Source organism: Lithobates pipiens, unplaced genomic scaffold (assembly GCF_037356315.1).
Source record: "Lithobates pipiens isolate NorthernLeopardFrog02 unplaced genomic scaffold, aLitPip1_a1.2 Scaffold_18, whole genome shotgun sequence".
Lineage (NCBI taxonomy): Eukaryota > Metazoa > Chordata > Amphibia > Anura > Ranidae > Lithobates > Lithobates pipiens.
Window position 1 is genome coordinate 629678459 of NW_027507758.1, and position 17280 is coordinate 629695738.

The 17280-nt window shown below is 45.0% G+C and overlaps 1 protein-coding gene across 1 annotated transcript; it reads left to right on the forward strand.

The window, feature by feature from the left end:
* Positions 1-3058: 3058 nt before the first annotated feature.
* LOC143989584 (uncharacterized) lies at positions 3059-12825 on the forward strand. Its single transcript, XM_077489784.1, has 8 exons — positions 3059-3129; positions 5742-5869; positions 5956-6079; positions 6196-6293; positions 6383-6610; positions 6690-6896; positions 7020-7161; positions 8000-12825. The coding sequence occupies exons 3-8, from the start codon at positions 5995-5997 to the stop codon at positions 9241-9243; spliced, it is 2004 nt and encodes a 667-aa protein (XP_077345910.1). The 5' UTR covers positions 3059-3129; positions 5742-5869; positions 5956-5994; the 3' UTR covers positions 9244-12825.
* Positions 12826-17280: the final 4455 nt, after the last annotated feature.

The following is a 17280-nucleotide window of genomic DNA, read 5'->3' on the forward strand; positions in this document are numbered from 1 at the left end:
TTTATAATCTATATTTATTCTAAATAATTAATATGTAAATAGAATGCACTTTCATGATGTATAATAATCTATGATTAAATAATTACTATAAATTTGACACATCCTCAATTCCGTAAAGTGATAGGTGGGTAACACCTGTTTAATCTTCTAGAATTAAGTGGTAAAGAGGAGTCAAAATAAAACAGCACATCCCAATTTTGAAATTAGAAAGATTATATATATTATTTATTTAATATTTTATTTTTTATTTTTATTTTTCTCCTCGCTTCTTCTTTTCTCCCTTCCTTTTCTTCTCCCCTTTTTCTCTTTGACTTTTGCATTTTCCTTTTCTTTTTCTCTTCCTCTCTTTTTCCATCCACTTTGTCTTCCTTCTACGTTTACATTCCCTCATGCCTTTCTGCCCCCCCCCCCCCTTTTCATTCTTTACTTTCACAACTCCGTGGTCTCATTTCTTTTCTCCTTTCTTTTCTTCCACTGTTTATTTTTTCCCTTCTCTTTTCTCACTCTGTCACTGCCTTTTGTTTCCATCACTCGTTTTCCTACACTACGGCTGTTTGCTCATTTTCATTTCTTTTCCCCCGGCCCTCCTCCCCTGATTGGCCACCTCCGGTGATGCCAACATCATCCTTTTCCATGACATCGGCGGCCCAACCATAACAGCGTGTACAGCTTCTCAACTGTCACGACACAATGCGTGTGTACGATCGGCGGTAGCTGCTGTAACCTCTGACTCGACATGGCACTGTAGCATCCTGGGCTGCTATAGTAACCGCCGCTGCATTGCGCAAGTGCAGTTCATGTCCATTGTGCCGCGATCTGCCTCACAACCTCTTCTCCCACTGACCACAGTGTATCCTGATGTTACTCCACAGCTGGTCTGTCCCCACAGTAACACTACTGAAAAGGTACTTCATGGCACTTACAGCATGTCATTACATTAACCCTTATTCGGTTATATGTGATTTTTGTGCTCATGCATTTTAAATATTTAACTGTTTTGGTGGGATTTGTGACGTCATATAATTCGGTTGGGTGGGAGGAGCTTGGTTTCTTCTACGTTTTTGCTCTTTTTTCCTTTTTCTGATTGGTTGATGGCTTTTTAAATAGTTTTCACTGTCTCCCCGCACATATCACATGCCTGATGAAGGGGCCCTGCGCGGCTCCGAAACGTTGCACTATCCTTGTGTTGTCATCGTGCAATAAATCACCTGTTTGGATGTTATTTGTGTCGTTCCATGGTGTACCGGCAAATATCTTCACCGTGACTTGAACCATTATCCAGCTGGTTGTTGCTACAGCACCCAAATCTGAGAGCGCATCCGGGAACGTGTGCGATGGGAATATGAAGTACACTACAGTTGGCACAGTTTGGAGCACCGAGCACTTTACACCTTATCAACTTTTCATTGATTGGTGGATTTTTCTTTAGCAAAATAAGTTCATTGAAGTAGGTGCAAAGTGGAAGCAGTGGATCTGCAGGAAACAGCATCTTGAGTACAGAGCACTTTATGTTGTATATGAATTTGCACATGGATCAGTTTTCTTAATTTTTTGATAAACACCATAAGATCAGTGAAGTAGGTGTAAAGTGGAAGCAGTAGATCTACAGAGAATATTATTTGAGCCCCTAGCACTTTTTATATATGAATGTCTCCACATATTGTAGTGTATTTGTGATGATTTATGTGCACACACAATAGGACAGCGCTGTGACACATAATGCTCTTCTAGTTGATAAAGGGAACACTTACCTTTGTTACAGCAGCAGTCCGGTATAGGTTATTTATGTAGGTATTTGAGTTGTTACACATAGCGCGGGTTTTATTCTATTTCTATTAATTAAATATAAATATTAGTGCGCTAAAAGACTAGGATGATTAAACAATAATTTAAACACAATATTGTGTCTCCACTTTACATGAATTTATGGGATATACCCTTTTCTTAAATCCATGAAAAAGTGCTCTCGTGCATAATTTTGTGCAAAATATACAAATAAAATAAATATAGATTTAAAGTGCCAAAAAATTCCTTAGATACACTTTCAACAAAAATCTAATAAAAAAAACACGTAAACTGAAAATTTAAATTTTTTTAAAAATCACATATTGTATGGTGTGTGGGCTTCATCCAATCAATAATAAGGTTATCACGTATTTAGATGCAACCACAGTGCAAAAAATGCACCTATTCTATATTATATGGACTTCATACCATCAATAATAAAGTGATCATGTGCCTAAATATAACAAAGATATCTCAAATATATAAAGTGCACTTGTGTATAAACAGTGTCAAAAACAGTGTCCCGACAAGAAAACGTCACGTGACCTGTGACGCAACCCATCGGGAGGAGGAGCCAAAGTGACGTGAAGCCTTTCGGTTGCACGGGAAGGTTGTGAGGAGGAGTGTGAACCTGATGCTCGATAATATTTATTTTATTTGTATATTTTGCACAAAATTATGCACGAGAGCACTTTTTCATGGATATAAGAAAAGGGTATATCCCGTAAATTCATGTAAAGTGAAGACACAATATTATGTTTAAATTATTGTTTGATCATCCTAGTTTTTTAGTGCACTAATATTTATATTTATTTACTTTGCTTAGTGAGGGATCATTATCATTGGTGCAGCTATTTCTTCAGATACTAGGTTTATTTATATCAGCGCTTGAGTATTTTGTATATTATATTCTATTTATATTGGTGACATAATTGACCAAATCTGGGGATCAGGAGCCATTTCCACCCTTTTCTCTCGGCTGGGGCTCTTTGTATCCATATAACAGATGTTCTACATGACTAAATCTGACATCAATTTTACTGCAAAATCAAAGGGGCCAAAATGTCCCCCCCCCCCCCCCCGAGCAGTAATATATTTCTATCCCCCTTGGTGGGAGTGGAGATGACCTATCTATAAGGATATACAGTACATACACACAAAGCACAAGGCCGTATTCACACTACGAGACGTTTTTGCAGTTCCTCTGATCTCCACAAGATGGTGATCTCACTTCTACCCAGACAGGAAGTCTCTATGGAAGACAGGAAGTGATGTCATGTATACAGGACATTCCATTTGGAAGGACGTAGAGAGGAAACGTTGCTGGATCTGGCAGTAGAGGAGGTAATATGTAGATTAACTCCTTCAGGGGGCTATCAGTTGATGATTAATATATCTTCTCTCCAAAGCTGGCTTTACATGTTCAGTTTTATCATTCATCCAGCAGGATGAGAGGAAAAAAGTGAAGTGATTCCCCCATACGCATATTAGAGGGGGGTGGGGGAATCCTCCCCGCTGCACTATTGTATTCTGACAATGGGGGGCGCTCCTCCACTCTCAGAATACACAGATCAGTGATGAAGCTATTGGCTGCAGCCGCTGATGGAGTGACTTTTATCCGGCAGTGACCACACATGGATGGAAATGTGACCGATCCCTGCTGAACCAGCTGAATTTCCATGTCTCTATGGTCACCATAAGTCAGGGCTCAACAAATCCCAGGTTACCATGGTGACTAGAAATGGTGTCCTGGCCCCTGGGCTCTTGTCAGTCCATTCTCAATGTTGGTCTGAATAATGTTTCTGCCTGAAACTCGGACACATTATTCAGACAGGAATGTGGCTCAGAGCGAGGCCAGGTGGGAGGGTGAGGGGAGGAGGAGGTGGCATCACCCAACCTGTGAAATCAGGGGTGGACTGGGCAGGACAGCGGCATGAGAGGACTCATCTCACTGAGCTCCCGCTGCCAATCTTTCTCCTTTCCGCGGCTGCATTACTGTCACCATCGGCTCCTGCTTCCACCCACAGCTGCCTGTGTCCCTGCAGAGCCCTCCGGCAGAACAGAGAAAAAGGAGCGGGACCGAATCTCCAACATGGCACCACCTCGTGCCACAAAGATCCCCACAAGGTGCTGAGAAACAGGACTACAGAGTCCTTACAGGAGGAACCAGGACAAACCTGCAAAGCAGCCAGCTAAGAAACCAGCCAAGGAGGGACATGCTGCTTTATGTACACAAGATGTCCTCCCCATCCACTCTGCTCTCACACACTGCTGGGGGAGATGTACAGGACATGCAGGAGGACACAGGGGGAGGGGGCATTGTATTAATGTCCAGAATTCTGCACCCCATGTCCTGTATCCTGCACTCCATGTGCTGGGTTCTGCACCCTTCCCCTGCACCCAATGTTATGCATTCTGCACTCTGTGTCCTGCTACACCCTGTGTTCTGCACCCTATGTTTTGCACCCCGAATCCCATGTCCTGCACCCTTTGTCCTGTGTTCTGTACCACATGTCCTGCACTCCACATTATGCACACTGTACCCTTCCCCTGCACTCCATGTCCTGCACCCTTCTCTTGTACCCTGTACCCCATGTCCTGTGTTGTGCACCCGGCTCCCCATGTCTTGCGTTCTGCACCCCATGTCCTGCTTTCTGCACCCCATGTCCTGCGCCAATGTCCTGCACCTTTCTCTTGTACCCTGTACCCCATGTCCTGCGTTCTGCACTCAGCTCCCCATGTCTTGCATTGTGCAACCTGCACCCCATGTCCTGCAGTGACCTATACCCTTCTCCGGTACCCTGCACCCCCTGTCCTGCATTCTGCACACTGTACCCCTGCAGTGACCTACAGTCATCTCCAATATCCATCACCCCATGTCCTGTGTTCTGCAGCCTGCACCACATGTCATGCATCCATCTCATGCACCCTGTATGCCATGTACTATGTTCTTCACCTCACAGATTACTCACACATTACTTGCCCAGCCCCAGGTGCTGACAACCCACACTGCGCTAAAAAAAAATGTCTCCTAGCTTTTTCAGCTGACTCCTATATTGTCAAGCCCCACCTTAAGTGACTTCCCCCCCTCCCCCTCATTTGCTTCATTATGTAAATCATGTTGAGATCATCTCCCATTGGCTGAGCAATATTCTCATTTGTCTCTGAGCTCCTTCTTGCTATTCCTTGTCCTGCCTGTTGTTTCCTTAGATTGAATTTCTGTGTAGTGACCCCGGCTTCATCTCTTGGATGCGCTCGTCTGTTGCTTGTCCTGACCTTTATCCTGATTCCTGGATCTCCTCCTCATCTCTCCTCCAAATCCTCTTACACAGCTTTTCTCCACACCTGCAGTGATCCTGGGGGGGGGTGGAAACTTGGCACCAGCACTCAGCAAAATCCATCCCCACCATTAGGAGCTCTGGAGAAAATTGTCTGCTATTTACACTCCGTTCCTCCACACGTCACCTGATCACATGAGAGCTTACTTTCACACATTCCTGACAGATTTGTATGGTAAAGGTCAAAGTTCATTCTTCAGTTTAGGAAAGGAAGGACACACCCAGGAACAATGACTTAGTTTGCACAGGAGCCTCATATAGAGGACCCCTCAAATCTCCCCATCCAAATGTCACTCCATCCAGAGTCTATATGTCCTATGACATCACACTGACCTCGCAGCTCCTCCTCCCAATGTCCCTCCATCTCCTTTTTTTTCTGATGCTCTTAGGATGTGGGCGGACCCTTGGCATCCTCACTAGCAAAGTGGGACTGTTGGTCCTGCATTGTATGTTATGACATCAGAATGCCTGCTACAAGCTTTTAACCTGCATAGCGTGGGGGCCCTGTGTGTGTAAATCATATCTCAGTCTGAAGTGGGGCTTTAATAAAATAGAGACCTGAATGATGAGGTGAGGAAGATTCTGGGAATATCATTTAATTTTACTATTTGTGATCAGATTTAGAGTTTTCCTCCTGTGAAGTCTGGAGATCATATGACCATCACATTGCCTCCACCTCCCTCCCTGATAGAATAGAGAAATACAAAGAAGATTCTAGAAGTCACCAGAGAGATAATGGAGGAGAGGTGAGCGGTGCTGGGAATTCTGGGACATTATCCAGTAACAGACAAGGGATGTGTCTGGATGGTGACTGTATCATTGTGTGTGTCAGGTTCCTATAAGGTGTCAGGATGTCACTGTCTATTTCTCCATGGAGGAGTGGGAGTATTTAGAAGGACACAAGGATCTCTACAAGGATGTCATGATGGACAATCAGCCGCCCCTCACATCACCGGGTAAGAGGAGACTTTATTGTAAAGGAGAGAGCAGTACGGAGGCTCCACCTAGATCCCCCATCATCTGATAAACACATAAAAACAATGTATTCAGTCAGTGTGTGTGTTTCCTACAGATGGATCCAGTAATGGGAACCCACCAGAGAGATGTCCCCGTCCTCTGTATTCCCGGGATTCTACACAGGAAGATCACACCATCCCCCACCATCATCAGGTAGATGAGGAACAATCACTGATAGTATCATTAGGATCTGTACATTATCTGCATTGTTACCATTGATGTCATTTTTATTATATATTCAGAGTAGAAACCTGAGAGATTCTAAAGTTGAGATTAAAGAAGAGATAAAAGAGGAGGATGATGAGGATGGGGTGATGGAGGATTCAGAGTCTGTAAAAGAACACAAAGATCTGTACCAGGACACCATGGTGGAGACATCCAGCTACAGAAACCCACCAGAGAGATGTTCCCGTCCTCTGTATTCCCGGGATTCCACACAGGAAGATCACACCATCCCCCACCATCATCAGGTAGATGATTGACAATTATTGGTAGTTCTGATCTATACACAGCATGATTGTTGCAATGAATGTTTTATTATATATTCAGAGTGGAAACCTCGGGGATTATAATATTGATGTTAAAGAAGAATATAAAGAGGAGGATGAGGAGTATGGAGTGATGGAGGAGTTATCAGAAGGACACAAGGATATGATGGAGCCACCTAATACCAGGAACCCACCAGAGAGATGTCCCCGTCCTCTGTATTCCCGGGATTCCACACAGGAAGATCACACCATCCCTCACTGTTACAAGGTTGGTGGGATGGAGCCTCTAGAACATGGACTCCTAGAGATGATGTGTGAATTTTCTATGTGATGTCACAATAATAAATCTTATATCTTACAGATGATATTCTTTCTCATTTTCTTGGTTTAGAGTGGAGATCCAATCGATATAGAATTTGAGGTTAAAGCAGAAGAAGAAGAGAGGTATGTGAGGGAGGATCAGCAGTCTATGGAGGAGGATGGAATAACGAGGACATTTATAGAGGAGGACACTCCTACAGAGATCAGCACAGGTGTGTCATTAACACTAAATACATTCCTCCACCCATACTGCTCACTGATTGGTCCAGAGTAGGGCGGGGACTGGGTGATACCAGCCTGTAATTCCCTGGTCACTTTCCTGAGCTGTGTTCCCCGTCCTGTATTCCTGGATTTCTCTCCGATAATCTTCCTTCTCTGTGCTGCAGACACAATTTATGTATCTAGACTGGATTTATGGAGATTCTGGAGATCAGCTGGCAGCAAAATGATGATTTTCACCATAGCTGCTCTACCTAGGCATCTGGGGTATGTGCTTTGGGTCTTCTACCTCATGCCTGGGTCTAGCAATATGTCTGACAGAACAATTCTCCTGGGGTTACATGCTCTGTTGTCTGCTGTCTGTGCCGGGTGGAGGGATATGTCTGTATAGTCTCAGACCCAAGTCACTGAGTGCAGTCTCAGGAGATGGGAGGCAGCGGTGTGGGACTTCTGCAACTTGTCTCATGTAAACATTTAATCTTCCACTGATTACTGAATACCAATATTATGAGTCCTGACCCTTACACTGTATCATTTATATTGTACATTACATACTCCTGACCCCTGCACTATATACTCTATGGTGTACATTACATTATTCTGATACTATATAGTCCTATCTGTTGTATCTTATACAATATGTTGTACATTACATAGTCCTGACTTCTGCTCTCTCCCCTCTACCCACTGCTATATATACACATAATATGCATTCTCTTTTGTTACACCCATTTCATACCAGCTGGACATTTTATATCTGATGGTCTGATTGGAGCACAGCAGGAACCAATCAGCTTATGTCTAGTAATAATCTTTGTATTTCTATTTTAGTAGATGGACGGGAGATGAGGAAAACCTCAGAGGATTGTCTCACTTTGTCTCCAGACTGTAAAGTAGAAGATGAGGACATCACACAGTATAGTCCAGGAGAAAACCCGACTACCTCAAATGTCCATCCGGCACCACACAGTGTAGATGGACCATCGTATTCCTCTTATCCTGAGGAACCTCAGACTGTGCGGGACGGTGCCGTCCTTCCAACAGAGAAGAGGTTTTCCTGTCCTGAGTGCGGGAAGTGTTTCCCTTCTAAATACAATCTTAATGTTCATATAAGATCTCACACAGGAGAGAAGCCGAATTCCTGTCCTGAGTGCAGGAAATATTTTTCACATAAGTCCAATCTTTACATACATCAGAGATCTCACATGGGGAAGAAGCCGTATTCCTGTCCTGAGTGCGGGAAATGTTTTTCAGTGAAGTCCAAGCTTTACTCACATCAGAGATCTCACACGGGGAAGAAGCCGTATTCCTGCCCTGAGTGCGGGAAATGTTTTTCAGTGAAGTCCAAGCTTTACTTGCATCAGAGATCTCACACGGGGGAGAAGCCGTATTCCTGCCCTGAGTGCGGAAAATGTTTTTCAGATAAGTCCAGTCTTTACAAACATCTGCGTTCTCACACAGGGGAGAAGCCATATTCCTGTCCTGAGTGCGGGAAATGTTTTTCAGTGAAGTCGAATCTTAACACACATCAGAGATCTCACACGGGTGAGAAGCCATATTCCTGTCCCGAGTGTGGGAAATGTTTTTCACAAAAGGCCAGTGTTTCCAGACATCAGAGTTCTCACACGAGGGAGAAGCCGTATTCCTGTCCTGAGTGCGGGAAATGTTTTTCAGTGAAGTCGAATCTTTCCACACATCAGAGATCTCACACGGGGGAGAAGCCGTATTCCTGCCCTGACTGTGGGAAATGTTTTTCAGACAAGTCCAGTCTTTACACACATCAGAGATCTCACACAGGGGAGAAGCCGCATTCCTGTCCTGAGTGCGGGAAATGTTTTTCACAGAAGTCCCATCTTTACACACATCAGAGATCTCACACAGGGGAGAAGCCGCATTCCTGTCCTGAGTGTGAGAAATGTTTTTCACAGAAGTCCCATCTTTACACACATCAGAGATCTCACACCGGGGAGAAGCCGTATTCCTGCCCTGAGTGTGGTAAATGTTTTTCACAGACGTCCAGTCTTTGTAAACATCAGAGATCTCACACGGGGGGAGAAGTCACTTTTCTGTCCTAAGTGAGGGAATTGTTTCTCACTGAAGTCCTGTCTTCCTGTACATCAGGGATCCCACAAAACCCTCGAGGTGTATTAGTGCCTTGAGTGCGGGAAATGGCTTCTATATGAATGTTGCTGGACATCACAGCTCTCATGTGGGGAAGAAGCACACCCTGATATACACCTCAGATATACTCCATGGCTGATCTTCATCATGTAAGAAACAGTTGATAAGGAGATCAGAGATCACCAAAGACATGGATGAAGTGTTATAAAAATACAATTGATGGGCGCACCCATGCATCCATGGGCGCACCCATGCATGCGCACACCCAGAAACCTCCACTGTCATTGGCTGCAGGACAAGTTTGTCAGCAGATTCCAGCTAATGATTTTGCCCCGTACCCTGCTGATCACCTGCAGCCAATGAGAAATCACTCCTGTGTTTTATTTTGTAAACACGGGGAGCTATCTTGTGATTTCTTCTCTTCCTGAGTCCTTTCATAACTGTGGGACTATAAAGAGTACAGTAGGGCTGCAACTAACGATTATTTTCATAATCGATTAGTTGGCCGATTATTGTTTCGGTTAATCGGTTAATAACCTTAAAACAAAAAGTGGGTCAAATTGATGTTCATTTTCAATCACAGTGACGGGGAAATTTAGAAATAATAGAAAACTTCTTAGTCAAAGGCATTTTCAGACAGTGTATGTGGTTTTCGTTCAGATATTACATTCATTTTAAAAACAAGTGAAAATTTCAAACAAAATTCTTTCATTCAGCGAATGTACAAAGATTTTTTGTCTGAATATTCTCATCCGAAAATTCATCCGTGTGGCCAGCATAAGGCTCGGTACACACCTATGCAGTTTGCTTTTGATCTGTTTCTGCAGTGCTTTTTGCTGTGCGTTTTGATTTTTTCGCGCACGTGATTTTACTGCAATTTGCATTTTTGCATTATTTGGGGCAGATTAAAAAACACAAATTGCTGCAAAAAATTACATGCTTTTTTGCAGATTCTCCATTGAAGTATGTTGAACCAATAAAGCACCGTTTTGCGTTAAAAGTCCCTGACCCTTTCAGATGTGAACGTGTCCCATAGGAAACCATGTAAATCAACTGTAGTGCATTTCTGCAAAAAGCACCAATAAACACATAGATGTGAACCAGGTCTAACACGTTTAGTAACATAATAGGGTTAAAAAAAACTAAAATTAGCCCTTTATAGTAGAAAAGCAGATAATCACTACTATAAGGGGTTCATTTTTTTTACTGTAGAACAGTGAAGGTAATATTTACAGTAGCGATTATTTGCTCTTTTTGCATTATAAAGGGCTCATTTCAGTTTTTTTAACCCATTATGTGACTGCCCGATTAATCGATTATGAAAATAGTAATCGATTAATTTTATAATCGATTCGTTGTCGATTAATCGATTAGTTGTTGCAGCCCTAGAGTACAGATTCTCATACTTATGCTTCCAGAAAGATCTTCAGGCTCTGCTCTGCATTAAGGCCCAGTGGCTGCAGAGTTTGGAGCCTGAAGATCCAACTCATTTCATGTCTCAATAAAAATGGCATTGAAATCCCCCCTACGTTGGGATATGTTAAGGGCAAAAAAGCCCTTTACAGTTAATCCCTGGGGGTTAGCATGATGAGCATCGATGAAGTGTTGTGCTATAGGAGTTTCCTCTTCCAGGCGGATACTATTTAAGTGCTCCGCAAATCGTATCCTCAGTTGGTGTTTAGTTTTTCCAACATAAAGTTTACGAAAAGGGGCACTTAAAAATGTAGAGCACCCTTGTAGTGCTACAATTAATGAAAGTTTTTATTTCATATTCATTAGTAGATCCTGAATCATAGAAAGTAGCAGTTCTGTCAACAAATTTACATGTATCACAATGTCCACAGGGGAACATGCCCTTTATCCTTGGCATTTCCGTGAGCCAGTTTCTACTGATGGGATGTTTATACTCAGACTCAACTAGATCATCTTTATGGTTTCTAGCCCGTTTGGCTGTCAAATAAGGTCTCTCTCCCACTATGGTTTTCAGGGTGTCAGATCTAGTAAGGATGTGCCAATGATTGGTCAAAATGGCACGTACCTTAGGCCATTGGATCCCAAAGGGGGTAATGAATCGTACTGGGTCATTAGTCTTGCTTTTCCTAATCTTCGTTGTCCCCAAAAGGTCAGCTCTAGATCTCTTACTGGTGATCATTTTTTTTTTAAAGTGCAATGTGAGTATCCCCCATGGAATCGCTGGTATAGCAACTACGAGGAGGACCCCTACGGGGACATCTACAGGTGACACTGAGAATCCAAAACAAGGAGATTTAGGCGATCCAGGAGTTTCTGATAATCAGCCTTTTTCTTATATTTGAGTTATCAGACTTCCTTGATTGGTTAGACATTTTTGGGACAAAGGGTACCTATTTTACTCCCCTTAATCAAACTGTTTTGATTGGTGGCTATATGTTATTTTGTCACGATCTACTCTCTATCGGAGTGTTCGCAGGTATATGTAGTACATATCTGCTAGATAAAGTAGTTTAGAGGCAAGAGGGTATAGGCAGAAGTAGAGAAGAGAGAAGATTGGCCAGTAATTATGGGCATTAAATTAAGTAAGGGAATGAAGGGTAAGAGACCCTAAAAAAAAAAGTCTTAACTTAGAGGTGAGATAGAACCAGTGACAGACTCGGGACACCCTGACTGGGTAACTCCGCCAAGAAGCTGCTTCCCAAGCTCTGGAACATGAGACCAGTGGATCTGCTATAGTAGAGAAGAGAGAAGATTGGCCAGTAATTATGGGCATTAAATTAAGTAAGGGAATGAAGGGTAAGAGACCCTAAAAAAAAAGTCTTAACTTAGAGGTGAGATAGAACCAGTGACAGACTCCGGACACCCTGACTGGGTAACTCCGCCAAGAAGCTGCTTCCCAAGCTCTGGAACATGAGACCAGTGGATCTGCTATAGTTACCCCAAGACCTAGACAGCACCAGTCGTGGAGTAAACCAGAATAAGAACTGTTTATTTGAACTAGAATACAGGCTTTTACACACTTGAGAAGGAGGTCACTCACCACATTAATAATGACCCAAGTATGACGGGAGTCACTTTTGTGCGCAGGTTGACCAAGAAAAGAATGAACCCTGAGAATATGATTGGATTACTTCAAATGGGACAATAATATTCAATAACAATATCTCTCAAGAAATATGAAGATTTTATCCCCTGTACACTGTGAGATCTCTGTCCAGGAAGTATAACTCCTAATATGGGCATTCCAAGAAGTTCAATGTAAGAGACCGACCATCTATTGCTTAACGATGTTGCTTTTGTCTGGATAAGTAAATTGTGTTAATCTTGTCTGAGGCAGTTTTCCCTTCACCTATTATTTAGTGTGTTAATGAACTCATCTGTTGTCTGCTAGGGGAGGTATTAATGCTCAGAATAATGTGTATTGGGGGCTCGTTATGTAACCATTGTGTGATGTTGTGGGTGGATCCGGGTCATTGTTCATGTGGCGCCTGCAGTATTCTCAAGTGTATAAAAAGAGCCTGCATTTGTTTCAATAAAGAGTCTGATTCCTGTTTGACCCTCTGTACAGAGCCTCATCCCATACTTGGGGGGGAAGAATTATTCGTAGGGGTTTCTTGTTTGGCTGATTGGAGTGTTCGGAAATTTAATGTCCTAAACCGATTTAACCCCTTTCATACTTGGGGTGACGGTACAATTTGTGGCAAGCAGCAGGATGATTCCCACAGCCCAGATGGACAGCTACAAGAGGACACAGGCCAATGGAAGCACAGTATGAATGGCTAAAGAGCTCTACCCTCAAGGACTTACTGGAGAACCGGGGCTAACCGGCCAACAACCGTAATAAGAGGGACATTATTGCAGAACTAGTTGAAATGCATAGAGCCAAAATACCCAACATAACCAAAAGGCCCAGGGTAATAGACAGGACACCCAAAGAGGCAAGTTTTGATACGGATACATACAGCAGAGATCATAGACCAAGTTATACCGGCTGTGGTGGCAAATTGGCTACAGAAAAGAGGTGCTGCAGCAGCAGGAGTCACAGCAGCACCAACTGAAAGGAGAAGGGTACATTTTGCTGCTTTTAAAAATGTAATCAAAACAGAAGTGGAGATTGATGGGTACCTTGTCGATTTTGAACGGCAATAAGCCCTACACCGGGTGCCCACAGAGAAATGGGTTACCATTTGGTCTGGGAAGTTATCTGGCCGGGCCAGTGAAGCATTCAGGACCATCCCAGAGGAGGAGATTATGAACTATGTTGTATGGGCTTCTAAAAGAAGCACTTTTGGCCAGGTATGCTGTCACACCGGAGACATACCAGAGGTGGTTCCGAGAGATGAGCAAGCAGACTGGAGATTCATATACAGAGTGGGCATGCCGCCTACACTGCACGGCACCCCACTGGGTCGCTGGATGCCAAGCAATATCTGGGGAAGAGGTGCTGCAGATGTTCCTGCTGGAGCACTTCTTTGAAGCAGCTCACCTGGTGGACGAATACACAAACTCCCACAAACTGGATAACCCTGTGGTCAAGACAACAGCTTGAGTGGATTATTGATCAGCGGCACTCCATCTAGCTGGCGCCTACCAACCACAGTCGAACCGCCCTACAGTACCACCTCCAGTGGCCAATTATTCTCAGCAGCCCAGGTTCAACTCCCAGGACTACTCACAACCCATCAGGTGTTTCGGGTGTAAACAGCTATGGCACAAAAAGCCAGACTGCCCGTTGAATCCAGCCAGTAGTCCCAGTCATGGAGAAAGCCAGCAGAAAGCCACACATCCATGCCTGCGGCTCACTGCATTGAGGAGGAAGAATTTTGGGGTGTCCTGCACGAGGCTGATCCAGTACAAGCAGCTAACTAGGACAACAGGCAGCAACACAGACAGACTGTCCAGGTTAATGGAAAGGTAGCCAATGTCCTACGTGATACTGGTGCCCTACTACAGAAGAACCTCATCCCAGAGAGCCAACACACCAGAAAAACTGTAGCTATAAAAGGTAGCAGGAGGCACCATTTTCCTGCTACCCATTGCCCGTGTTCACCTGGATTGGAGGGTTGGTTCGGGACTAGAGATGAGCTCAGTGTTCGTGTTGAGTGCATGTTCGACTCCAACACCGGCTGTTCGCCCGTTCGGCAAAGCCAGAACTCTGTTGCCTGTTCGTGCCATATTCGTGTGGCCCTCACGGCCCACAATGCACTGCGCCATCGCAGTGCATTGCTGGCCCATGATTGGCCAAGCATGCACTGTGACCCTTCATGCTTGGCCAATCATGCGGTACATGCCCCACACGACCTTGTGTAGTGTGTTGTGGCAGTTGGGGAAAGAGCAGGATAGGCAGGGACACTCTTTGTGGCTTGAAAACCTAGCGCTGTTAAAGTGGGTGTTGTGTGCCTCCAGCACAGTATACACCTGAAGATACCCCTTATTTTCTGGTGTTCTGTTTCTTTAATACAGGCATCTGCAGCAGTTAAAGTGGGTGTTGTGTGCCTCCAGCACAGTATATACCTGAATCAACCATTTATTACTGGTGTTCTCTTTCTGTAATACAGGCATCTGCAGAAATTAAAGTGGGCGTTGTGTGCCTCCAGCACAGTATACACCTGAAGATACCCTTTATTACTGGTGTTCTGTAATAGGTATCTGCAGCAGTTAAAGTGTGTGTTTGCCTCCAGCACAGTATACACCTGAAGATACCCTTTATTACTGGTGTTCTATTTCTGTAATACAGGCATCTGCAGCAGTTAAAGTGGGTGTTGTGTGCCTCCTGCACAGTATACACCTGAAGCTACCTTTTATTACTGGTGTTCTGTTTCTGTAATGCAGGCATCTGCAGAAGTTAGAGTAGGTGTTGTGTGCCTCCAGCAGAGTATACACCTGAAGATGCCCCTTATTGCTAGTATTCTATTTCTGTAATACAGGCATCTGCAACAGTTAAAGTGGGTGTTGTGTGCCTCCTGCACAGTATACACCTGAAACTACCCCTTATTGCTGGTCTTCTGTTTCTGTAACACAGGCAGGCAGCTGCAGTAATTACACTCAGTGTACTGTGTCATCTGCTCAGTGTGCACCTAAAGCTACCCAATTGCTGGTTTTCCCATCTCCCTGCAGGCCATTACAATGTCTGGAAGGCCAACAAGGAGAGGCAGACAGTCACGAGTCAATAAAAGAGGGCAAGCAGACTCTGTGTCTAGAGACAACAGTGCTGGTGGTGGATGCAGTGCATCGTCATCAGCACGTGGCCATGGGACACGCTTGTCCTTATTTTCTATCATCTTCTCTCACCCAGGCTCGGGGTACAAGCAAAGCAGCTGCCAACGCGTCCTCTTCCCTCCTCTCAATGTCATCAGTCACTCCTTCCCTCGACCCACCATGTCCTCCTGAGGATTCCCCCGAACTGATTGAGCACTGTGTTGTGTACATGCACCAGGAGGATGCCCTGCATTTTGAAGGCTCTGATGATGATACCCAGCTATAGGAAGGCAGTAGCGTGAGCGCAGAGAGAGGGGATGCTCAAGAAGGACAGCAATCTGGCAGTCATGTTCCATCAGCTGCAGCATACTGCCAGGTTTTCTCCAGTAAAGAAGAGGGAGGGATGATGAGGTCACTGACTCCACATGGGTGCCTGAGAGGAGGAGGAGGCACATCTCCAACGAGGCAGGATGCCCTCTGGGGGCCAGGTTAAGGGCATCACAACGACTGAATCACACCGCAGAGCTCCGCCTGTGCAGGGCGCTGCCTCTGCACATTATTCCAAAAGTTCTTTGGTGTGGGCCTTTTTTGAGACGAGTGCATCAGATCGCACCGCTGCTATTTGCAACATATGTCTCAAGCGTATCTCGCGTGGCCAAATCATCAGCTGCTTGGGCACCACATGCTTGACCAGACATATGTTGACCTGCCATGCAGCTCGTTGGCAAGCGTACCTTAAAGACCCACACCAAAGAACAAAGCGGACCTCTCCTTGGTCCTCATCAGCTGGGATCTCCAACCCCACAAGACCTTCAAAACCTGCACTAAGAGGAATGAAGGTGTAGAATTAGGTGTGTCACAGCCAAGTACTTGCGGGCATTCTGCTAGCAGTACACCGATGTCCGATTGTAGCAGTCAAATTTCCCTTTCCCAGCTGCTGGACCGTCGAAAGAAGTTCACTCCCAGCCATCCACATGCCCAGCGGTTGAATGCTAGCTTGGCTAAATTGCTAGCACTTCAAATGCTGCCTTTTCATTTGGTAAATTCGGCCCCCTCCGTGAGTTTGTGCAATGTGCGGTTCCTCAGTGGCAGGTTCCCAAACGCCACTTTTTCTCACGGAAGGTGATTCCGGCTCTCTACCGGCATGTGGAAGGCAATGTCCCTCCCTCGCTGGACAGGGCGGTCAGCGGTAAGGTGCATATTAACGCTGACTCATGGTCCAGCAGGCATGGACAGGGACGTTACCTATCTTTCATGGCCCATTGGGTCACTTTCTGGCAGCTGGGAAGAATTCAGGACAAGGTGCAGTAGTGTTGGAGGTTGTTCCGCCACCACGCCTCCAAAATGCTACTACTGGTTGTGACACACCTCTCTCCTCCACCTCCTCCTCTTCTTCCTCTATGGCCTCTTCCAGTGCTTTGTCCTCGGAACCAGCGGTGCTCCATAGGCGTTCAAGGGGGTACGCAGGCAAAAAGATGCCATACCGTGCTGGCGCTGGTTTGTTGGGTGGACAGGAGCCACACTGGGGCAGATATTTTGTCAGCTCTGCAGGAGCATGGACGAGAGGTGGTTGAAACCACGCCAGCTTAAGCCTGGAATGGTGGTTTGCGACAATGGCACCGCCCACCGACAGGGACAACTGACCGTGAGCCCTGTATGGCTCACGTCCTTAACCTGGTGGTGCAGCGGTTCTTGGGCAGGTATCTGGGCTTACAGGATGTCCTGAGGCAGGCCAGGAAAGTCAGTGTGCATTTCCGCCGATCCTATAATGGCAGTGCTCGGCTGGCTGAGCTCCAAAAGGAGTTGAACCTGCCCAAGAA

Excerpts from the sequence above, each read along its gene's own strand:
- LOC143989584 (XM_077489784.1), top strand. The coding sequence starts at position 5,995 with ATGGAGGAGTGGGAGTATTTAGAAGGACACAAGGATCTCTACAAGGAT. Across the intron at positions 6,294-6,382 it reads CCATCCCCCACCATCATCAG|AGTAGAAACCTGAGAGATTC; the intron begins GTAGATGAGGAA and ends TTATATATTCAG. Across the intron at positions 7,162-7,999 it reads TCCTACAGAGATCAGCACAG|TAGATGGACGGGAGATGAGG; the intron begins GTGTGTCATTAA and ends TTTCTATTTTAG.